This window comes from Micropterus dolomieu, linkage group LG08 (genome assembly GCF_021292245.1).
Source record: "Micropterus dolomieu isolate WLL.071019.BEF.003 ecotype Adirondacks linkage group LG08, ASM2129224v1, whole genome shotgun sequence".
NCBI lineage: Eukaryota > Metazoa > Chordata > Actinopteri > Centrarchiformes > Centrarchidae > Micropterus > Micropterus dolomieu.
The window spans coordinates 8,902,949-8,928,151 of NC_060157.1; the positions used below are offsets into that span (position 1 = coordinate 8,902,949).

The window sequence follows — 25,203 nt, forward strand, 5'->3', positions numbered from 1 at the left end:
TATGGGTTCAACAATGTTTTAGTCCTACACTAAGTCCCTTTGTATGCAGTTGGAATATATTGTGGATTTGTTGATGGCGTGCAGAAAACAGTGAATGTATTTCTGTAATTCTTATCAGCTTTTTCATGTATTGAGTTTATATTTAGTGTGTAAGAGAGAGAAAACATTTCTGTGTGTGTGTGCGCCCCCGTGTATGACGGCGGGAGATATTTTGTGTTTTTCAACCAACAAGCATTTAATCTTTTATTTTTAAATCTGCCACTGCTGTCTGTTTTGTGTTGAGCACTCCCGTGCCCTAGATTTGGAAGTGAGTGAGCATCAGGGAGCTTTAGTGCACCCCACGTTGCCTGCACAGTTTGGTATAAATGTTCGGCGGGAGAGGTCAAGGCACAGATGTCAGATAAGATGGTGAAGTTGGAGCTGCGAGAACGCTCTCCTGCGTTTTCCGTCTGCCTGCCACATCACCGGTTTTAGTTCAGATAAATTTTAAGCTCTCCAGTTATTTAAGATGCCTTACTTGTCTGACCTCCAACACTACCCACTGGAGGATGCTGTGAGATTAGGAGCAGTGTGCTTCACTACAGGTCAGAGTGAAAAGATGAGCTGAGTGTTCGATGTGTGGGATGGGTTCAAGCGGAGGGTTTGTTTTCCTCACCCGCCCTGCACTTTGTATAAAGTACCTCCTTTATAACTAGAGGTCCAAGATTTTCATTATGCAATTTTTGTTTTTAATATCATTGTTGGAAATGCTTGCAAGTTTAATGATGTTGAGTTTAGATTTGATTAACAGAAAATTCAACTATTTTAATAATCGTTCAATCGTTCTTTTCAAGAAAAAATGTTAAATCTTTGCTGGTTCCAGTTTATCAGTAGCGAGGATTTTCTTAAGCTGAATTGATTATTCAAATGAAAATTGATAAATTAATCAGTAATGTTGATACTACTTGTTATTTGCAGTGCTATAATGCTTTCCTATCAAATAATGTGTTCATAAAGATTTCACCAATAATTAGTCAATAAAAATTTTGAAGTGTATAATTCAAAATGTTCTATTTATTTGCATTATTTATGGATGAAACAATTATTTCATAAGAAATAATAAATATTTTTTCTATTAATCGATTCAAGTCCATACATTGTAGTGAAAAACTGTGAAAAAGACCCATCTTAAGTTTTAAGAGTTCATCATCAAATTGCTTATTTCATTTGATCGACAGGCCAAAACCCAAAAATATTAAATTTAGAGCTGATATTGGTCGATTAATTGATCAGTTAATCAACAGAAAAGTAACCAGCAACTATTTTGATAATCAGTGAATCGTTTAAGTAATTTTTCAAGTAAAAAATGCCAAACAGCTGCAGGTTCCAACTTGTGAAATGTGCAGGATTTTTCATATAGGATAGTGACTTTTAGGCTTGTGAGATAAAACAAGACATTTAAAGACATCACCTTGGTCACTGAGGAGTTGTAATGGTCATTTGTTGACATTTTATAGACTTAAATTGATTAACCGACAAAGTAATCAGCAGATTAATCGATTATAAAAAATAATCAATGGTTGCTGCTTCAAGAGGAGCAAATACTCATATTTGAGAAACTTGAACCAAAAAACATTTGGTGATTTTCCTTTATAAATGATTTAAATAATTACTGTAATGGTTGTGGATCATCTAATCAGCATTTAACTAAATGAACAGCTCAATTCACATCGGTCACTGTGTGTTGATGATTTCTCTCTTAAAGTTTACCTTTGGATGTGCAGTAGCAGCACACTTTATTATGTAACCATCAGTCATGCTGACTTTGGTCTAGCTTATGCTTATAAAGAACCTCGAGTCATTTCAGTTGTTTATTCACAACGAGTGCTTGCAGAGAGACCAACAAATGGAGCCATGAGGCATTCTGGTCACATTCTAGCTGACAAAACACACAGTCAGTCCATCAATATTCTCCAAAATTCACATTTAGGAAAAACAACTACTCACTGTCTTGAACTTTCAGTGTGCATGCATAAAATACCAAATAAGCTTACATAAATTCATAGAGCATTCTAGCTGAGCTAATGGAACAGGCTCATTTCATTATCGTAGACATCTTTTAGAGCGGAAACAGAATGTGGACAACAGAGCGCGCATGGCTCCACCAAGTTAAACCAGCAGAAGCTTTTATGAGCGTAAACCGACTCATGTAGTGCAGAAAAGTTGTTCAGTGACATGAACATGTAGAATTAGACAATCAGAGTGAGAGCCTCAGGGTTAAATCAGAGCAGCATCTCACGGCAAAAGCTGATTGTTTTAAAAGTTTCAGAAGTTTAGCGAACTCTGCTGTGGTCACAGCCGATTATGTCAAGAGAGCGATCTACCAGCTGAGACGGCTTTGATGGGGATGAGGGCCGGCATCTAGATAGACATCAGGAACATGGGGAGAATCACAAGAACTGACAGTCACTGTTTTCACCACAAAGCTTCACTAATGTTATTGATAGAGGGGGAATATTAGAATTGGTGTTGAGCTGTCAAAATGAAGGCGAAAGGCATGGCTAACAGTTGTGTGGTTGATGAATTGTTTTTAAGTGCTATTTCAAATGGATGATGGTGCACCCTGGACTTCACCCTGCTGAATAAATCTGTCGGGAGAAGTTGTTGTTTTATTAGCTTTCCCAGAGCTACTTTTTTTCTAGAGCAATTAAATTATTCACTCGTCTTAATTGATGTGTTTTGCTAACACCGATTTTTCCTGAAGGTCTTTCAAGATGCTCGCCACCCCAATGTCAAGTGCTTTTCCCTCATGTCCTTGATTCGGTGCTTCAAGTCGACTTTGAATTATTGAGTTCCATGGCAAAGCTCATCTGTGTAACAATGTGTAATAAAGATGTCATGACTATGAGATGCAAGGGATAAAATGGCTTTATTAGACCAATCACTGGAAGAATTAATAGCGTAGGACTTGAAATATTAGCATTAGCACTACCATGAGGTAATATTACAGTGCAGCAATTGAGGCGTTAAGTTTGTTAAAATGAAGCTCGAGTTAGTTTGTCTTTTAGTGTCAACTAACTAAAAACAATGGTTGTTCTCTGGATGATAGACGCATGAGTATTTATGGAATTGAGGGCTAAAAGGTATATTTCCAAAAGAAAACACTGTACACAGCGCAGCTGTTTATACTAAACATTGAGTCATAATAGCCATCAGCATTTTCTTTCTGCTTTCTGATTTAAACAAATATGGTGAGGAAATAAAAAAAACTCTAAGAATAGCCTCAAAGTTAAGAGGATGTGTGTTTTGCCATTGACAGGTTGCTGCGGTTTGAAATTACACTGGAAGGCCAGGGATGCAAGCTGTAAAGATCCTGATCTAAAGTCAGTGAAACAGGATATGTATTGGTCAGCTCTTCCCTGACCTAAAGGTCAGAGCATTCTTTTTATAGTGTTAGATATCCTTGAATTCATATATTTGTCCTCTATATATCTATAACTATTTAATAGATTGCCATGAAATTATTTACAGAGATTCATGGTTCCCACATAATAAAACCTTCTGTCTGCCCTCAAAATTTTCATTTGTTAAATACTTTGGAAAACTAATGACATTCCCATCAGCTTATTTTTGTTGATAATTTTATCTAGCTTGCATGCTAACATGCAAAACTAAGATGGTAGTGAAGAAGAGGTCATCATTTTACCTGTGTGAAGTTTACATTCACATATTGCCTTTTGAAATAAAGAAGTGCAGCATGACAGCTTAAATTGTTCTTTAGCAAAATCCAATGCATTTCCACACATGGTAACATTGCATAGAAAATTATATATCTTGCAAATTCCTGATTACTTACTAGTTAAATAGACTGAATTACATTGCTGTCTAATTAGATGAGATCACTTTGTCACAAGCAGTTCATTCCTCCCCAAACTTGATGGCAACCTGTTGGCAACCTAGCACTGTGTTTTAAGTGGACACAGTAAGATGAGTGTGCAGGGCCCGTTTGTAGCATCAACACCAACCGCAGAGCGAGAGCAAAGCAGTGTCAGGGTGTATCTGTGGCAGGAAGTGTCCAGGTTTCAGCGGACCTGACAGACTGTGGCTCATTAAACCCCCATCAGACGCAGGAGGTCAAGACAACAGCTACAGCTCGGGCAACACATTCTGCCTTCATGCGTATAATGTAGACACACAATGTGACTGTGTAGGCCCAGCAGGACAGGATAATACCCCAGACCTATCAGATGTTTTATTTTTAGTGTTTTAATCATTACTGCCAACTGCTGAGAGATTCAGAGAAATCTTTAGATAAAGCATAAAGAGACCATCGGCTTATGGAATTATTATTCAGGATAGGAAAAGTTGATGCTTTTATTTTTATTCTCTTCTCACTACACACTTAATGCAAGTTGTATTGCTGTGTTTTCTGTGTGGGTGGATGGTTGGCTGGTTTTGGGGAAGCAGGTCGAAAATGTTGCACCAGAAGGTTTCACAGTGGGGTAGAGAGAGAGGGACTGGGGGCAGTGTTTGGCAAGGATGAAATGATAAGCATAATTTCAGGTTGAAACAGTGCTACTTGTTTGACCATATTTTATCCAAATGTGCTAGAACAACAGTGAGAGCCTTTGGCTTTGAGCCAAGACTGCAAAATGCAAGTTGTGTGTTTTTGGATTTCTTGATGTTGCGGCAACCAGCTCAGTTGTTTCCCAATCTCTGACTCTTGTCGCCTGTGCTGAAGTCCTGCAAGGTCAGACAAGTGAGTCCTATGCCAACCTCAGGCTGTGTGGCGGCTCTCGATCTCCATCTGACCTCTGTACTTCCCTTTTTTCCCCAAATTCTCTCAGAGTGTGAGACAAAAACACAGACAATCCTGGATTTCATTGCATTTCATTCTAACCCTGCTTTTTATCTTATAATCTCTCTCTACTCCCTGCCTTCCTCTTCCTCATTTGTCCTCCTCTGTATATAAAATAAATCCCCACCAGAGACCCCCAGTAGGAGAGAGGATGGAAGAAGAGGATCTCTGTCAGATCTGCCTGTCGAATGACCAGTCAAGTAGAAAGGTTCAGTTACATCCTGTCCTTCTCTTACTCTTTAAAGCAGTCTCATTAGTCCCACTGGACCAAAGGACCTACGGTGTCTCTGCTAGGGCTGGGCTTGGCTTTATACTCGGAGAAGCTGGGTGTGTTATCTCCACCCAGTCAAGGGTCATAGTCGCTTAAGAGCATTGGATCTTGGTGAAGTGATGTCTAATTGCTAATCTCCTGACCACAATGGATCTGTATTGTCCATTTGGAATACTGTATTTGAGCAAGCTTGTGTTAGCCTAGGTGTTCAAAAATAAGTTTGAAGGAATCATTTAACATTTTGGAAAATATACTTATTTGCATTCTTGTAAAATTTAGATGAGAAGATCAATATCACTTTAATAACTGTCCATAAAGATACAGCCAGGAGTTGGTTAGATTAGCTTAGCATACACAGCAAAGGCACGGGTGAAAGTTCTAAAAATTTCAGCCTGATTGGATTTATGGTCTAATACTGAATATTGGGAATTTAAAACATTTGGAAAATGATATATTGACTGATAGTCATATTTGGAAATAATCTTTATTCGGGTCCCTTTGATTTGTTTTGTTTTTTTAAATTTGTTTGTGACAAAGACACATACTGAGCAGGATATTTTACAGTTGAAAAATCAACTTCTACTATATAATAGTAACACTGTCTCTAAATTACCTACATATTTCTTCACTGCATTTGATTGGTACCTGCAAAATATATACCAATACCAGTATATCTGCATAAATTAACATCGGCAAGTATGCTGGCGAAGCCAATTGATCGATTTTTAACTAAAAAGCTCTAAAACTAGCTTTCTGGACATAACCCCTTTTAAACAACAATATATAATGTGGTAATTAGTGAGCTTTAAAGGTGCTGGTAGGCAGACAGAGCCAGGCTAGCTGTTTCCAGTCATCATGCTAAGCTAAGCTAACAGTCACTTGGCTCCAGCTTCATTTTTAACAGACAGATGGGAGAGTGGTATCGATCTTCTCATCTAACTCAATGCAAGAAAATAAATTAGCATATTTCCCAAAATGTCAAACTATTCCCTTGAAATTGGGCTTTCTCTGATATATAACCTGCATGTCATGTTTGTCTTTTGGATTCTGTTACCCTACCTTGTGAATCTCTGTTGTCCTGTGTGTCAACGTGACAGTGCTGCTCTGATAATGTCAGAGGAACGTTGTCCGCTCTCTCTGGACATCACATCTGTCAAGTCACTGTCGACTCAAACAAATCTTCACCATGTCAGCTACATCCTCAGCCACACACATTCACAGCTGCTCCCCCGGAAACATGTTGCAGCAAAACACTTTATTTTCAGTACAGCTTTGCTACTAGTACTTGTCAATTTAGCTGCAACTAGTACACAAAACCTGCAATATCATTGTGACTGAGCAGACAAGGAGAATCTGTACTGGAGAATACAGTACCCACAAAAAGGGTCATTATTCATTGTCCAAAAAGATCTAAGTTTGTGTGAAAGCATCATGCATCACTGTAGATGCAGAAATTCTTACTCCAGTGTACTCCATTGTTCGACTATTTAGTGACCCGCACCTTTTATCAAACTCAAACTGTGTTTTCCCATGAAGATGTGCTGGAATGGGCACAAACGCCTATGTTGTGTGTTTACATGAAAACATAATGTCAGCCTGAAGCAAATGCAACAAACAATTTTGGTTGGACAGTCATGTACTGTGTTGTAGTATGTTTGCATAAAACAAGGACACAGTTCCAATGTTTTTATTCCTGACTTTCCAGCTCTCTGTCATGCTCTCAGAGAAAATATCCTAACCTATGAAGCTGGGATTATTCATGACTTTTCCCGCATTCTGATGTGTAACATTGCAACTCCCCAGACCTCAGATTCGATAACTGACAAAGGTTAAATAACAAAACAACCTCCTGCCTGAAGTCACAGGACCTTTCACTAGCTTGTTATGCAATTGACACGTTCCCCCCCCCCCCCTTTTTACTGTCTCACACCATCTGCTCATCCTTCAATCCTGTTTCCTTTCCTCTCCAGCTCGTTTGCCATGTCTAAGACAGCGGTGAAGAAGCTGCACTGGCGTTCCAAGGTACAGGACAGCTTCGTCCCCTTGCTAGGCTCGTCGGGGGAACTGGGGATCGCCATTGGTGGTGGAGCAGATTATGGAGAGTTTCCTTTTGTCACGTCGGCTCCGGGAGGCGGACTCACAGTGGGTGATATCATCCTAGAGATTGGGGGAACACCAGTATTAGGGATGACATTAGGAGATGTCCGTGGTGTCCTCAATTCCTGCCCCCATCCTATCCGCATCAAAACTGTGTCACCAGGTATGACTCAGTATGATAACCCTCTATAAATTAGTCTGCAGTTTATTGTTTTGGTAAATGTGTCAATTATCACCCCACAGTCAAGGAAAGGTGTGAACCTAACATACTGCAAGGCCTCTCCTGCTAATGGCATTTATGTATCCCTATGCCACAGTGCCCATAATAATGCAATCAATGTTTAATTCTCTTCCAAACACTGCAGACTGTTTAATTTGTGGCTGTTTATGTTGCACACCATTGCACCCAATCAATCCGTTACACCAGTGTCCAAGCTGTCATCCATAGTTACCTTGCTCAGTAACCCTCCTCTGACTCTCACAAGCCAAATCTGCAGCCTGAAACATTCTGATACTGATATGCACATGACAATTAGTCTGGATATGTCAAGGCAATGGGTCAATATGTGGGTAGGAGGTCAAAATGATGACACATGACAAGAGTGTGGCGATACAGTTGTCTGTCACCCGCAAGAGGCCTTGATGTTTAGAACAGAGGGCTGAGGTAACGGATATCTTTGTTGGCTCTGAACAGGGCAATATGTCACTGGAGTGTCACCTGACTGTGGCTCCCGATGGCCTTGCTTGCTAGATTGATAGCTGATTTGGCCACAGGGGTGTAAATGGGGACCTTTGCTCCCGGTCCCTCTGCTGCTGGTAGATCCATTATCATTTCTGAAGTCTGCTAGCCCTCCCTGGGCAGCTTGACTGCGTGTAGTGTGGACAGTGATGGATGAGCTGATGCGACGGGTTGCTGTACCACACCTCCTCCTACTCCTACTACTACTACAACTCCCTTTGCTCCAGCCCTTAAATACACAACACTAGGCTATATACCCCAGAGGCAGGCAGCAATTTAAAGTTTTTAGCACTTATACTGGTGCTTTGTGGACAAAAACAAAGAGTAGGGAGTTGATCTGTCTATCAAATTTAAAGTTTCCTTCAGTGGTGTCTACCCTAGTATAGTATCTCTTCTTTTACCTTGACATCTGACTGCCTCATCGGTAGCTCACATGTAATATGTTTGCATTATGTACAAGAGATCAGCTCAATCAGCTTCGGAGAGCTGATGTTCAACAGGCTGGAAAATAGCAGCTGTTTCATAACATGATGAACAAAAGCCCATAATTTCTTCCAAAAGGCAGCTGGCTGGATTAACTTGCCTTTACAGGCAGAAGCCATATGTGGCCAGTAATATGTAATATATGTGCAGTTGACTGCCTCCACTAATAAAGTTCCAATGTGAATTTTTTTTAATAGCACACAACAAATTCTGTTTGCTACTGGGCGGAACCACTGTAAGAGACATTGGGGGTAGGGAGTGACAGGGGATAGTTGGGCGGCAGCCTATAGGGGAAGCACTGACAGACCGGTCGTCTGTCAGAGTGATAATCTGAAGATGCTCTCAGCCAATCCATAACAGCAAGTGACCTGTCATCAGAGGCCGTAAAGCACTTGAGATTATATTAAGAGATCAGAGAGGAATCTGAGCCCTGATAGTCAACTCTGTCTCTGCTGGTGACAACCTCAACTGTTGTGACTGGAGCAATTAAGCCAGTAGTTTATGTATGCATGAGAGACTCGGGGAAAACATATTTTATATGCAGGATCTATGTGAAGTGATATATGGAGATCAGTAGGTGTGAATGTGAAAGTCTAGGTTGCAAAATGATAGTGTTAAATCAAGCCTGGCAGCAGTAAAGATTAGTACTTTAAATAAATGTGTCTATTTGACATGCTACAAACAAATCTTAGAGTAAATAACAGTGTGTTTGTGCTTACTGGGCTGATTTCTTTCTCTCGCGCTCTCTCTCTCTCTCTGCTTCCTCCTTTCCCTGCCATGTATCGGTGCCCTTCCCTCAGGCTCAACATTGTGCAAGGATCTCAGGTTGTATCTGAGTAAGTGCTTCACACCCGGCTCTGTGGACAGCCAACTTCAGCAGGTCATCCGAGAGAACCTCTACCTCCGTGCTGTACCTTGTAAGTAACCTTCAATAATTTGCATCCCTCTATATACCTTGTCTTTATATTTCTTTGGCCTTTAAGCCCCCTGTTCAGATCTTTGTCCCGTTGTTGTCATTTGTCTGAATATTGTGTTTATTTTCACCATGCACATTATATTTAATCTATCCAGGCATACTTCTCTTAAGTTTCTGATCTTATTAATTGTTTGATAGCACATGTGGTAGTTGCTGCCTTGTGAATAGCTTGGTGTTAATTGGGCTTTAAGCCTGTGAAACACTTTTCCACATGGGGGGTGGAGTCTAAAATATCTTAAATCATGTCTGAGTGAGAGAAAATGCCACAACTGCAATCAGTTTGGACATTTCCATAGCAACAGTCTGTATTGTCACAACACTGGGTTTATCCTCAGTGGCAGTCACCCCCTTACAATCCTCACCCTTATGCTCCAGGCTATTACTTTGTTTGGGTGGTAAGCTGGTATTAAATGTGATGATAGTTGTGTTTGACAGGTTCTTTTTATTAGTACTGTTGTTGTATGATCCCCTGAAAAAGAGGCCTGTAGTCTACACAAGCTGTTTCATTATGATGATTATGAATACAATCAAGCACAATGGCAGCCAAAGGCAGCTAGTACATCTGTTGCTATCTTAATCCTTTATAATATGACGTCACGGGAAATGGCCAGGGGATATAGCAGCCTTGCAGGTTTTTTTTTGAGGAAGATCTATGTTTTTGATTTGTTTTCTGACTTGTGTCGGTCTGCTTTTGCATTTGTCTTGGTCAAGTGTTAGTATGGCGTAGACCGGCCACCTAGTGTGTGTGTTGTCTTAACCTTGCCGTGGCAGTGTGGAGTTGCGGCTAATCTCTCCTTTAGTCCAAGAAGTAGGTCATGTGGGACAGTCTGCCGGCATGCTACACAGCCCACTCGCTGACAGAGCAAGGCACAGGTCAAAACTCCCAGCATGGTGCAAGAAAGTGCCTCTGTTAGTATTCAACATATAGATGCATATTATAGTGTAATTGCAGTTTAATTCATATCAGGCTTTCTCATTACTTAGCCATGCATGCGTGCATCCTGTTAAATCTATAAGCAGCTACTCAGGGAGTGAATTGTGCAAATAAAAAGCAGTGCTTTAGCCATCTCAAAAAATTGATAAAGAGAAATGGGATGGATAAAAGACTGTCATATACAAAATTAGATAAATCAGTAATTTGATGTTTGGTCAAACATTGTTCTGAAGACACAGTTTATACACTGTATTATTTGGCAAAATATTGTAATATATTACATAAAGCAGTCCAGCCTCCCCTACCAGTGGTGTCAAACTTTGGAAATAACTTCCCATTTCGGAGTGCTTCAACAAGGCAGGCTCAGCCCCCCGGGTGTGTAATCTTCTGATCTGCTGGACATGACACAGTAAGATGCCGTTGTTCTCATGCCGATACCAACACACACATGCAATCCTGATCCCAAGACGGCTTGAAAACCATCACGTCTAATTTCAGAATACTTGTAGATTTATAAAAGTAGACTTTTCCTTACTTTTGTTATTTTTCCATCGAGGAGGCGCCTGTGCTTCATGTAACAGGGATTTTAAGCTGAGGAGTTTTCATCAGTGGCTCATTGTGGCCCCCTTCAGGACCATGTGTATGTTCCTCCTGTTTCAGGAGACTCTTTCCTGTAGTTTGTTAATTTTTAAAATTAAAACTAAGATGAAGATGAATTAGCCTCAGAAGCCCGTAAAGCATGGTTCAAGTTTTAAAATGTTTTTTTTACTATAAGGAAGCAAAGATGGTTGATGGTGGTTTTGATTTGTATTTTCTCATTTAAATGCTATTTCTTCTTTGGAAACTGTGGCTTAGTACCGCCGTGCTATTTAGAGAGTATCTGGATCCCTGAATCCTTTTGATGAGACAATGTTCTCTGATGTTGGAGCTGGCACTGATGCAAGAAATATCATTACAAAGGCTCAGTTAGGAGGGCAGTGCATAAAAATGGAAATGAATGACAGAATTAAGTAAATGCAGGCTACTGTATCAATAATCTAGGCAGGGGGAATTAAATTAAAAGCAAATGTCTATCAGTGCCAAAATGGAGGAGGGGCCGACTGCAGTATAATGGCTGTGTTTCTTATACTGAAGCAGACAGTATGCTTACTGTGTAGCGTTTGGGTTGCAGGTAAATGTGTAGACCAACAGTGTTCAGCCCAGTAAAACAAAAGGTTCATATAACAGCTTACTATTTCATGAGTATGAAAACTATCCTTTTTTTTTTCTCATTTTTAACAAAAATGCAAATTTTGCAGACCTTACATTACCCATCTAAACTTTCCCATCCATATTTGTGTAATTGCACTATCCATTTCTTCATGTGCCCTTGGATGATTCAGAGCCAATGTCACGGTTTCAAGGCTGGCTGTGTCTCTGTCTTGTCCATGAAAAGACTTTTCTAATTGTCTTCAGAGTGAGTCAGAGATAAGAACATCATCATTGCTTCAGCATCTGCAGCTTTGTCAGGCAGATCGTCTGTGGCCTTTTCAACTGTAGGATTCATTGTTAGCTATTTGTGTGCAGTGATCTGACAGACAGCTCTCTCTGGGTGTTGATACAGATTTCTCTGTAATTACCTCTTCAATCCCTATCTCACCCTCTCTCCCAGTGTGCGGTGCCTACAGGGACAGGCGGGGAAGAAGAAGATGTCAATAATCCATCTTGCCCCCCCCCCCCGCCTCGCCTGACATGTCATATATATTTCCTAGGAGGGTGCATAGATAATGAATCTCTACTTCGCACCACATCAGCTGGAGAGATACTGTGTGCCCTGAGGGGAGAAAAAGAATTACACACACATCAGACGTCATCAGTAGATTTGCTATCAGATCTTTAATTAGACACAGAGACCTCTAATTTCCTTTAACTTGGGTGCAAGCACAAACTTGAGCTGCAAGCACAAACTTGAGGTGCAAGCACACATGGATGTGACCAAATTCGTTTTTGTATTTTTTTGGTGACCAGAGGACTACAGTGGAAAAAAATGGTTGACTGAATACATTATACAGTATCAGCAGGTGGAGCTGGGGAGAGCTATAATGATGGTCAATCACATCAGCCCTTCTCATCCCCTTTAAAAGAACCAGACAGTTTCCTAATGAGCTGGGAAGTGAGGGTCAACCTTCTCTGGAGAGAAATGTCTCTTCTCTGGGAAGCACAGAGCACAAGTCACAACATAGGCAAACTTAACTGGAGCTGAAACAATTAGTCATTTGCTAATATTCAAATGATGAAACGATTGCTCAAGAAAATAATTGACAAATGAAACGATAATGAAAATAATCAGTTGCAGCCCTTAATTTATATAATTGTTTTTTGTGATTCTGTGTATCTTTGCAATATAAAGCCATGAAAGTGATGAAGTGATAAAAAGTTGTCAGAGCAGGTGGAGAAGAGGTTAGGGTGATAGAGATACCTCATGCTCACTAATGTTTGTGTTTCCAGTCCCTTATGTCTATGTGTTAATTGTGTTTAGTTTCTTTGGTCTATGTGTGTGTGTATTTGCGTGCATGCAGTCATACATGTGTCATTGTGGCTGGGAGAGCAGCTCCCAGGACAGCAGTACATTAATCATGGGTTTTATAGGGTAGCTGGGCGTGACTCCCTCCTGCCAGCACCACACTGACATCACATGTGGTCCTCCAGGAGAAGGACAGAGATTCGTCCTTAGTTTGGACTTGGCGTGATTATGTCTTGGGAAAAGAATTACTTGTCTCGAGGTCAGAACGGGCGCCTTGTATTTCAATTTACAAATTAAAATGATTCCACCAGATTTGACTTTATGAGTAATATAAAAATGTGATATATTTCACACTACATGCCTGCACACATATTTCATGGTTAGGAGATGTTTGACAAATATATAGCAAACATTGAGGCTTACCTCAGTGATTCTGGGATGCTTTTCCTGCCGTGGTTTGGACTCACTGCTCTCTGCCAGGCCAAGGACAATGTGAATCAATTATGACGACAGACCATTGATCATCCAAGTGCTCCATCTTTGTAATGGTGATAGAAAAGACTTTAAAACTGCCTCATTAATGTTTACTTCTGTTCTTATTGATCTGTTCATAATAAAGAGGCTCTGGTAAATGCCTACTGTCATAATTGTGCTCTTCATACCAAAGGGCACATTATGGTTTGTGGGTGGATGCTCTGTTTATCTGGGACTGACTTTACATCAAGAGCAAAATGCTGTAATTAAAGAGGTCACTTGTTAATTGTCATTATCAATTAATGTTCTAATTAAATTTGTTTACTCCTTTTAAGACTGTTTATAGTTACACCCAGATTCATTAGGTTGTTACATTTTGTTGGACTACTTCTATAAAATTAGTGAAGTTAATGTAATGCTTGAACTATTTATGGTTTACTGAATTGCAGTTTCGTTTAAATGCTGAACTCGAATTCATGGCCCCCAATGAGAGGGAAAGGCCTTGATTTATCAACATATCATCCACGTTAGAGCTGACAGTATTTCTAGCTTCATGGCTCTGATGTATGACATAATATTTTCTGTTGTCTCCCTCTCCCAGGTACAACCAGACAACCTAGAGATGGGGAAACCCCAGGGGTAGACTACAATTTTGTCTCCATTGAGGAGTTCTTCTCCTTGGAGGAGTCGGGAGCGCTGCTTGAGAGTGGAAAATTCAAAGGTGAGGTTGAACACATAACTGTCTGGGCAAGCAGATTATCTTCTACACTATATGGTGATTCATCATGCAGTGGAGATTGTGTAGTTTATTTTTGCACTTTTGATAATATCAAAACTAGATATATATTCTTTTCTTGATTGTGAAATTGTACTCAAATGTCTCTTTATTTCAATACTGGAACATTACATAAATTTGTAATGATTTAACTGAATTATTAGTTTTTGATTTATGATTTGATTTATTGTTTATTTGAATAGGGACAATGTGCACTGGTGGTTGCAAGTTATTAGCAATTCATATAATTGAGGTCCTTTAGAATCTTTGTGTTGTTGTAAAGAAGTAGTTTGACATTTAGGGAAATATCCTTGTTAGCTTTCTTGCCGAAAGTTAAATGAATAGAGTCTGCAGCCAGCAGCTGATTAGCTTATCTTAGCTTAGCGTTGGAAACAGTTCACCTGGATCTATCCAAAGGTAACAAAATCTGCTTACCAGCTCCATTAGAGCTTAGTAATTAACACATTATACCTCATTTCATTTCACACGTACAAAAACAGAAGTGTAAAAACAACAAGTTGGGGGGTTGGACTATTTCTTGGTTTGGTGCAGTGACTTCTTGGCATCTCCACTGGTTCCCTGGCAACCTTAGGGTGATGACAAGACTCCTGGAATGTGAAACGTGTTAATTAGTGAGCCTTAGAGGTGATGGTAGGTGAAAGACTCAGGTTAGCTGTTTCCCCCTGTTACCAGTCTTTGTGCAAAGCGAAGTTAACTGGGTGGTGACTGTAGCTTCAAATTTACTGTACAGACATGAGAGTATCAATCTTATCATTTAACTCAAATAGATAGCATTTTAGTGTTTATTACCCAAAATGTCGAACTTTCGTTTCTATCGACAACTTTCCCTTATTTGTCAAGTACTATGTTTTCCCTACCAATAGGAACTTACTGGCAGTTTTTTAGTTGTAATGAATGGACATTCAGTTGAAAAGCCATCTCTTTATGCATATTAATGCCATCAGGTGTTGCTCAGCTCTACCCCGCTGACTCCTCCCCCCGTAAGGTTCAGAGTGCTGCCTCTGATTAAGAAGCCTCCATACATTAGCATCTATAATTTATAAGAGTTTAATGGGAGCAATAAATGTCATCTTCACTTTCCTTACATGTGACATTGATACACATCGCTACAGAAAAGCAATGAGGAGTATCAGCAGCATTGTGCGTACAGTAGCCTGCAAGAATCGCAGTAAATGGTGACAACTGGTGAAATTGTTGTTGAGTTCAGTAATCTAATGTTTCCCCTCAACCCATTTAGATCTCTGTGAGCCAAATGGAGGGTTGGAGGTAATTAAATTTCTTCAGTACCAGCTGGAGCAGATGGCGACAATTGAGAATATAGAACATATACAGTAGCTGATCTCAGGGGATATGTAATGTACATACATACAGACATGGATGTAGACATTTGCTGTATATGTGCATAAAGACGAGAGACAAACCCACTCTGCTACTGAATATCTGAATAGAAAATCTTTTATTTACCTCATGAACTCAGATCAGATTTGAACTCAGTAATATATTAATGCAGACTGTGTGCAATAGATTTTATTTACAACACAGGGCAGTTCATCTTATTTTAATATCAAAGCACCTTCCTCCTGTCTTTCTCTGTCTCAGGAAATTACTACGGCACTCCTCGACCTGTTCACATCAGTGCAGAGAGCCCCCCCATCACATACCAGGAACACCGCAACCTGCTCAGAAACTTCCGCACACGCAGCAAATCGCTCAGCAACCTGGAGAAGGCTGCAGAGGAGGCCGGGAACAGTGAGGAGGACTCAGGCCTGTCAGGAAAGTATTACTAAACCTGGTCCATATGACAGCATGTGTGGGGAAGGTCATGAAATCTGAAATCTCTGAAGGTAAAACGAAGATGTAGTCGGTTGTTAAGATAAGTAGAGTATTACATAGTTATTGGAGACATACTGACACTAGAAAATGGATCTGTTCAGCCCTGGACAGTAGCCAGCTGCTAAATACTGCATTGTTCCTCTATCTATAGCTCCAGTATCTGATACCCAAATTAATCAATCATTAGCACGATTAGTATGCTCTAAACTCTCAGTTGGGCTGTGGCCTCATCGATTGCTGGATCACCTCCAAAAGGTCAGAATGCCTTTGGTCGGGTAGGCAGGGAGGTCAGTAGATAGGCAAGCATGCACACTGGGAGGTGAGAGAAAACACTGAGGAAATCATGTGACAAGGAAGCAGAAAGTGTTTTCGAAATAAATCATTAGTACCTAACACTGGAATAGCAAACACACTGTTGTTATAGATTTTATTCCTATAAGGCAAAACATTTTTTGTGTTACTGTAAATGTTTTACTGAGATGGATCTGGAAGATCTGGAAGTGTAAGGCTTAAAATGCTTATTAATCACCAGTGTTGGAAGAAGTATCCAGATCCTTTATTTAAGTATAATACATAAGGCAAACGTAGCAATACATTTACTCCATTACAATAAATGTCCTTTAATCCATTAATGTGCTACCGAAAGTAAAAGTACAGAAGTATGATCAGCAAAATGCACTTAAAGTATCAGAAAAAATGTACCCTGTGACTGATAAAAAAGTCCAGTGCTCCTAAACCTAGGGGTCAAGTTTTGCTACAACAATTTGTATTCACTTTGTGGCATTTTCTCTTGTCTTTGCCTTATTTATATATTAATTCATCCTACCATCCATACCTCTTTGGGCCTCCAACAGTAATTTAAATTAAACCATATGAGAAGTTTAGAGCGGAAATGTCTCTTTGATGGAACTGCTAAAACTCATAGACCTCTAAAATGTGACAAGGGGACCCAACTAGACACTGCTTATTTATGGGGTCACACACCAAACCGGTTGGAAACCTACCTATTTTTGATAATGCGTAGTATTTTATATGGTTATGATGTGTTGTTTTTATGTAATATTTTAATTCCCAAAGTATGCAGGAACTATAGCAGTCAAATAAATATAGTGGAGAAAAAAGAACAATATTTCATCAAATGTTATTGCATAAAATGGTAATACGCAAGTGCCTCAAAATTATACTTTCAACCACTGTTAATGACAACATCTATGCAGATAAAATCATGAAGGCAGTGCTGGAGAGTTAGAGAAGTGATGGCACCAAGAACACCAATGCTGAAGAGAAGGCCAGTATGAGATTAGACTGTTAGTGTAAGGGAGCAAGGCAGCGACATAGGGTGGAGGTGGAGGCAGGTAGGCAGGGAGCCAGACTGTTACAGAAGATAAGAAAGAGGCGGGCAGAGTGGGAGGTGAGAAATGCAGGCAGGTAGAGATTCAGATCGTTAGGGACATGCTCCAAACAGGCACGTAGGGCAGCGGGCAGCCTGCATTGGGGAGGTTGAATGCAGGATGCAGGCAGGATGGAGCCATCCAATAACCTGACCTTTGCTGAGTCATCTGTTGAAGTGATACTGTGTGGGTGGATGGGTACAGCAGCACTTGTCATGTGCAGCGGGACTCAGGACCCGTGTTTTGTCCTACATCTCTGAGATCCATGCTGGAGCTCACAGCTGAAGGACAGCTAGGCAGAAAAATATGCTTACTTTTCTTCCACTGGTAGTGTGACATGCATGGTCACACATTCTGCCTCCTTAGAGATTGGACAAAGCCAGCCGAGATGCTGACCTCAGGTCTTTTTGCATGTCAATAGCCAGCATCAATTTGTTATTGCAGGAGAAACTTTTTCACCTACTGCATCTGTTAAATAATAATAATAAAACTGCTCAGTTTTTTTCATCAGTCTTTGTTGTCTCTGTAATTATAGGAGGCTCTGCAGGTCTCAGCAGCAGCGTCACTCCTAGCCATCGTACGCCCGGTCGGCCCCGGGCATCCAGCAGTGGGGATGGTCGTGTCGTAGAGAACGGGATCATCATCAGCAGAAGTGGTGTCAGGGTGAGAGGTGTGATGCCTGATCACTGGGAGCAGGCCTTCAGTGACCCAGGGGAGTCTCACTACATAGAGTGAGTATCTACCTGTTCTTCACCAATCTGTTAAAGGACTAGTTCGATATTTTGTATTATGCTTATTAGGCTTTTTCATTGTCTTGCAGAGAGTTAGATGAGAAGATCAATACCACTCTTAAAGCTGGAGCCAGAGATGTTTAGCTTAGCTTACGGTAAAGACTGGAAACAGGAGGAAACTGCTACCCTGGCTCTGTCGAAAGGTGAACCCTATCAGCACCCCTACCACTCACTAATTTAACACCTTATATCTAATTTTTTTAATTGGTACAGAAACTAAAGTGTGAAACTACAAGTTGTGGTTTTGAGTCCAGCCAAGTCCAGTGTCAGAGTCTGTTTCCCCACAGATTTGTGATTCCCCTTACCATAGCTTGAGCTCAACCAGTTAACTCTACAATGTCTAAGCCTTAACCCAAACCACAGATGTCAACGGAACAGGAAATACAATTTTAAGGGGAGGGATACACTATTACACTTATACACTATTCCCACAAACCCGCAACTTGAGGTTTTTGCACTTTTTTTGTACTTATTTTGTGCAAATTAAAAAGCATGTAACGTACTAAGCTTTAGAGGTGCTGGTATCGGTCTTCTCATCTAACTCCCAGCTAGAAAGTGATTTCCCAGATGTCGAGCTATTACTTTAAACAAGCTGTGAATACAGTAGAGGTGCTATGCAAAGTTGTCATCAATGTCAATGGCAGGCATGTCTGTTCTGGGTGTATTGAATTCCAATACTGTCATATTATATCCAATACTATTGTGTTTCTAAAGAGGAAGGCTTTTCTTTTGCTGTACCACTTTGTCCCTTCAAGTCGCAACCCAAAGAGGACCAGCTGGCAAAGTCCTCGAGCCTCAAGCAGGGAAACCGTCTACAAAAATGAATGTGAGCCTCTTTGTTTGTTTCTTTCTTTTTTTCCCCATCTATCTCTCTTTGTATGTAATTATAAAAAAACAGGGACACATTGAACTGTTGAACAGCCTAAATGAAGCTACATATTTGTCAAGAATGGAAGTAGCAGACAGCCAGCTTGTTAGAGTCAAATGAGATGGAATGAGCTTTTAGCTGGACAGAAACATATAAGTGATTAAGGCCTAAAGCTTGGAGCTGCTGGCAAAGAGCCAGGCTGACTGCTGTGGCTGGCAGGGTCGACACGTGGATGGCATGTGACTGACAACTTAATTTCATAATTTGGTCACATGATAAGGACATAATCTTGTTTTTGGTGTCTGTCTGACATGGCTGACTGCAAACGGTAATGAACCCATCAGTTACAGTGCTATGATTCCAGCTTGTCTCAGTGAAGTGCAGTACACTCCTCTCACCAGCAGAAGGTGATATAATCGCCACTATGGCCAGGATCACCTGCATGTGGAAGGATCAAAAAAAAATGAGGTACAAGTGGAATCCAAAGTAACACTGCCATAATGTGTTACGGTGGACAATTGTTTAATTTTATGCAATTTGAGATAACTTCCGCTCCACACAAACATAGGGCTAAAATAAGAAGGCAAAATGGGAGGAAAATAAATCTGCGGAAACATTTTTCACAGATTTGGTAATGCAAAGTAAGAGTTAAAAGTAAATAAAAAGACCCAGATTACAGTACTGAGTTGGGTCAATCTAATGGATTATGTGGCTGATTTTAAAGAGGTTGTCTGTAATGGATTCTGCTTTTAATGCAATCTTTCTATCCATTATGTATTTTTTGTTAAAAGCCATCTGGCGATTGGTTTTCTGACTCTCCCTCCCTTTTCCCTCACTCCTAAAAGCTGTCATTTCTAAACAGTTAGTCGAATAAACACACAGGACTTAAACTGTTATCACTCCTCTCTTTCTCTGATATCACTCTGGTGGGATATTTTTTTTAATCCTTACTGCCTTGAAGACTTTCACAACTTTTCCTCTGAGGTAAGCATCATCATTATCTCATCCTCATCCTCCTCTGTCTCTCTATATTTTGGTCACTACCAGGGTTCACCGACCTGCCTGGGGAGCTCAGGGGATTCCCCGTGCACACACACTTAACCAAAGGCTCCAGAGGGTTTGGTTTCAATATTGTTGGGGGCAGCAGGCCAAGAGAGTTCCTCCAGGTCTACAGTGTGACTGCAAGTGGACCCTCAGCACTCAAGACAGGTAAAAATTCAATGAATCAGAGAAAATTTTTGCATGAGAAATCTAATGTATTGCTAAGAACAATATATTATCAACTGAAAAGAGGAGGCGACACCTTCTCATACACAACGATCGACTTCTATATTATTAGTAATAGTGCAACATTACCATAGCTTCAGCTGCAAAACAAACTATTACATAGCAGTGTGTTTTTTCTCCCCATTTCCGTCTCCACTCTTTGGGATTATAATTCTGGAATTTTCTGATCTTCCATAGCAAGTGTAGATCACAATCTGTCCTTAATCCTCAGGGCTAGCACAGCATAATCAAGCTATCATAACACACGTGTATGCAGTGGTGTGCATCCACTTCACAGACATACACACTCGCACACGAATGCCCATACAGGCAGATGTCTCTGCTGGAACTGATGTAGCTCATATCTGTTAATAAGCTGGTTTAGAGGGATTAGTTGGTTGGATTAGTCAACACCCACACAAAACACTCAGACAGTGTTTCATTTGGAAACTACACTTATCTGCGCACTCAAGCATATGAAAATGGTCAAATAATATAACCACAAAGGGAGAAAGGTGTGTAAGGTGTGAGAAAGGTATAATTTAGCTGCAGATAAGTATCATATCAGTTATGGTGATGATATCTACATCCATGCGCTTTCTTTTCTGCTTTATTAGCGGACATCCTGGTGTATATCAATGACATTTGCGTGTTGGGAGTGTCTCACAAAGAAGTGGTAGAGATGCTGAAGTCGGTGCCTGTGGGCCACAGTGTGGACATAGAGGTTAGAAGAGGGTATCCCATGCTCTACAACCATGACGGGTGTCCCAAGCAGCCCCCGCCACGACTACTGGACAGCGGGGACCCCATCCTACCACCCACCACCACCCAACCTCAGCCTCTTCACCAACTACCTCGACTCCCAACACCCACTCCCCAGACCCAACAACTGAACTTTAACGGGGTCCACAGTGACGGGAGCTACATGGAACCGGGGGTGACTCTAGATGCTAATGGGAACGCCACATCTTTCGGTACCAGGCAGCCGTCCTCATACAGACGCTCCAGTGTGAGCAACGCTGCCTCTTCCTCTCCTGTACGTTCCTTGAGAAGTTTAGCCAGGCTGCAGTCATTCGACCCAACGCTTGCCAGCCAGAGTGACAGCGAAGTGGTTTCTGCCATTGGTTCCCACAGGTAACACTGGCACAAATTAGGTTCCTACAGAGATTGTACTTTTGAGGTGCATTCATTTAACTGTGTAATGCCCTTCATAAAGTGTTTAATTAAAACAATTAGCAGTCAATTGCAGTGGTTTTGAATATTAAATTTAAACATAATTAGAATGTTTACTTCCAAATAAGACTGATCTCTCTGAGGTTAATTCATTATTCATCACTCTTTTCACACCTGAAGCCTGCTGATTGTGTAGTCTGTATAATTGCATCAACGTTTTTATTTTCACTGCGATGGACTGGCAACCTGTCCGGGCCTTTCGCCCAATGTCAGCTGGGATAGGCTCCAGCCCCCCGCAACCCTGTATGCAGGATAAGCGGTTGATGATGGATGGTTTTTATTTTCACCTTGGGGCTTTAGGGATAGTGATAAGCATTTTTCACCATTTTTTTTGACATTTTATAGTCTAAACGATTAATCGAGAAAGCAATTGGCTGAATAATTGATAATGAAAAGAATCGTTAGTTGTAGCCCTAAACATTTCAGTATGAGAAAATGCGTCAAAGCAAATGCTTACTGGAATTATTATTGATTTTGACTTTCTTTTTCATCAGGGCATCAATGATCCGTAATCACAACAATAACTCCCTCTCAACACCCCCTCATCCTTTGCATCACGGCACATCTAAGTCATCTGAGAGTGATCTGTCCACCTGCACCCTATCGGGGTCCCGGCTGCCCCAGCCTCAGTCACCGAGGAGGCCCATGTCCTCCCCCGGTGGCCCCAACAGCACTCACTCCCACCTCTTCAGACCGCAGACCTCCCATCTCAGACCTCCTCCCACCCCTGATAGCCCTTACCACCGGGGCTTCAATGGTTTTCAAGGCAACACCAGCCCCACTGCAAGTCCCAGCAGCATGTCCTCTCCTGGGGCAATGAGCATGGGCAGTGGAATTGGCAGTTTGAGTGGAGGGGAGCTAGTGCCAGTGGTCTTGGCCCAGAGTGAAGGAGACAGAGGACTCGGTTTCAGCGTGACGTCTGGCGGCCCACGAGGCAGGAAGACTATTGTGAAAAGAGTCTGGGACAGAAAGCAGTGCAACTCCCTGCAGCCAGGGGATGCTATTGTCAAAATCAACGGAGCAGATGTCCAGAGTTTTAGCTCTGCACAGGTAGTTGAGAACCAAATGGGAGGGAAATCAGGAGAAGTAATGTGTATTGATGGGTTAAAACAGTGGTTCCCAACCTCTTTAGCTCAATATCAAGCAATGTCTTCTTGCCACCTCTTGTCACAGGGTGAATGAGCTAGAATCAGTTCAAACAAAGGGATTTTCCCTTCTCAGGGAGTTTGATAAAATAAGTTTTTTGTGGCCTTACTATACAGAATTTTACAAAAAACTAAAATTAGAGAAACAACAATTTGAGAAGTAATCAAAATTTGAGTAAAAGAATTTAGCTTTTTTGCATTTCCTTCATAGGAATTCATCTCCCCTCCCCTAGGTTGGGAAACACTGCGTTGAAACCATAGGTTAAAACTTACCTAATCACCGGTGTGGTGCTTTAATGCAGTTTGAGAGATGAACACCTCCTTGAAAGGTGTCACAATATAATTATTTGTTTGTTGACAGGTACAAACAGTTCTCCTGGAACACACCAAACTGGCAGAAGTCATCTTGTTGGTTTACAGAGGAGGTAAATGACTCATATTAGTTGTAGAGTCAGTGATTTTAGTTACTGACAAACAAGAATTCACTGTGGCTAAATTCATTATTTTTCACCTACTGTTATTGTCTTTCTCGTAATCAGGTATCTATCATTCAGCCATCTCCCCTGGCTCCATTCGGAGACTCCCTCCACCTCTACTCCGCCCCCCTCCTCCACCTGTTGGTTCAGATAACTCCTCTGCGTTCCCAGACGCACTGCCTATGCACCATACTTCCATTAGCGCCCCTCCCTCCCCAGCCCTGATGCGCTCCTCGCTGATTCAGAGCACCAGTTTCTTGGAGTCGATTCCAGTAACCCTGACCATGGAACCCAAAGACTGGATCAACACAGGCCTGGAGGAGGAGGCGGATGGTGTCACAGTGCCTGATTCCGGTCTGGAGAGGCAGGGTGAACGAACTCGGCCACTCCGAGGGTTTGATGTGGAGCTGAGGAGAAAGCCAGGAGAGGGCTTTGGGTTTGTCATTGCCTCTCATGATGTGGAGACTGGCAAAGGTGAGCGCCAAGCTACATAGTGACAAATCATACTGTGCATGTTTCAATTTAAATGCTTTAAATATAGCACATGTTTTAGTTTATAAAACTGTATTCTTCAGATTCTTCTTCTGTATTCTTTATTCTGTATTCAATCTAATGATCTGAAGAAGGACTGGCATTTTGCCGCATTAGTTGATATTTTTTGGCCCAGTAGCACCATTGGGGTATGTGCCCAGGGAAACAGGTTTCATTGCCCTTGTGGACAGACGCACCATTAAGTAATTACAGATTAAAAAGTGGTCACCAGGCCACATGCCACCGGATGAGTCATGATGCATCATCAAACCTATTACTTGTAAAGTGTTTTATTTCCTATGTTGGTTTTATTGGCATTGTTTATAGAATTTAGGTATAGCATCAACTATTGTCAATGGCTGGTGTGTATAGAGGGAACCTGGATAGCTAGATGGACTTGTGGCTTATTAAAAGGAATAATGTTTATTCAATTATTTGCCGAGACTTAGCTGAGAAGATTGAAACCAGGTCAATGTATGTATCCTACTGTAAAGTTGAAGCTAGAGTTAGCACATGATTATCTTAGCTTAGCATAAAGACTGAAGGGGAAAACCGCTAGCCATCCTCTGTCCAAAAGAAGCATATACCAGAACCTCTAAAGCTAACTAATTAGCATGTTTTATCTTGTTTGTTGATTTCGTACAAAAACTGCAGTTTAAAAACCACACATAGTTTTATGGGAGTTGTACTGGGTTATTTCTTGGCCAGAGTTAGGGTTAGGGTTATGCCAGGCTAGTTACCCATTTCCCCCCTCAGTTTCCTTATGCTAAGCTATAAGCTAACCGGCTTCTGGCGATAGCTTCATAATTAGCGTACAGAAAAGGGAGGGGTATTGATCTTTTCATCTAACTCTCAGCATAAAGAAAATAAGCGTTCTTTCCTATTCCTTTAAGACATTTCCGTGTTATTTATAGGTTTTATGTGTAGTCATGCTCTTTCTAATTAAATTTGTTGATTCGAGTGTCTTCAACAAAATTACCTTTTGCTAAAAGTATCCTATCACTGTTATCTCACTCTGTGTTTCTCTACCCGCTCTGACCTGACAGGATGTTGAGGCTTGTTTATGTTCTGTCTGGGAAGCAAACTTGCCCTTATTAGCTTTTAGTGTATTACTTCATACATGATGTATTACCTACTCTCCCTATCCTGTCTTGTATTGGCTGCCCCCTGTTCCCGTTTGATGCAGTCCAATTTGCTTTACGGCGCTAGCGGACACACATTTAGATCTGATGAGATTAAGGTTGTAGGTGCACCTGTCTCTGCAGTACAGAGACCCTCCCTCCTACCTCAAACCCCATCTCCAGTGTGTCCTCATTCACCCCTTCATTTCTCTCCTGTCTTGTCACAGAAAGAAGTCCCCTCTGCCTCTCCACATCTGTCTTTTCCCTCTATCATTCCCTCTCTTTCTCCCCCTCTCATCAGTTCTCTCCACTGCTCTTCTCTCACTCTCCCTCACAAGCTCCCGCCCACTCTCTCCCTCTTTCTCTCTCACACCCCTTCTCTGCAGTAAAAGCGTCCGGTCTGGTTTTTCAAAAGATTAAAACTCTCACTCTCTCTCT

The 25,203-nt window shown here is 41.2% G+C and overlaps 1 protein-coding gene across 3 annotated transcripts in view; it reads left to right on the top strand.

Moving 5' to 3' along the window:
• The window catches only part of LOC123974910 (membrane-associated guanylate kinase, WW and PDZ domain-containing protein 1), a 36,613-nt gene that overhangs the window by 3,072 nt on the left and 8,338 nt on the right, over nt 1-25,203 (top strand). For all 3 annotated transcript variants that reach the window (XM_046055934.1, XM_046055933.1, XM_046055935.1), the window contains 11 exons: nt 7,079-7,368; nt 9,228-9,344; nt 13,916-14,035; nt 15,710-15,883; nt 17,870-18,065; nt 18,881-18,951; nt 20,041-20,202; nt 20,877-21,393; nt 21,987-22,542; nt 22,999-23,062; nt 23,177-23,587. In XM_046055934.1, coding sequence (XP_045911890.1) covers nt 7,089-7,368; nt 9,228-9,344; nt 13,916-14,035; nt 15,710-15,883; nt 17,870-18,065; nt 18,881-18,951; nt 20,041-20,202; nt 20,877-21,393; nt 21,987-22,542; nt 22,999-23,062; nt 23,177-23,587 — 2,668 coding nt within the window. In that variant the 5' untranslated portion in view covers nt 7,079-7,088. The remainder of the gene's footprint in view (nt 1-7,078; nt 7,369-9,227; nt 9,345-13,915; nt 14,036-15,709; nt 15,884-17,869; nt 18,066-18,880; nt 18,952-20,040; nt 20,203-20,876; nt 21,394-21,986; nt 22,543-22,998; nt 23,063-23,176; nt 23,588-25,203) is intronic.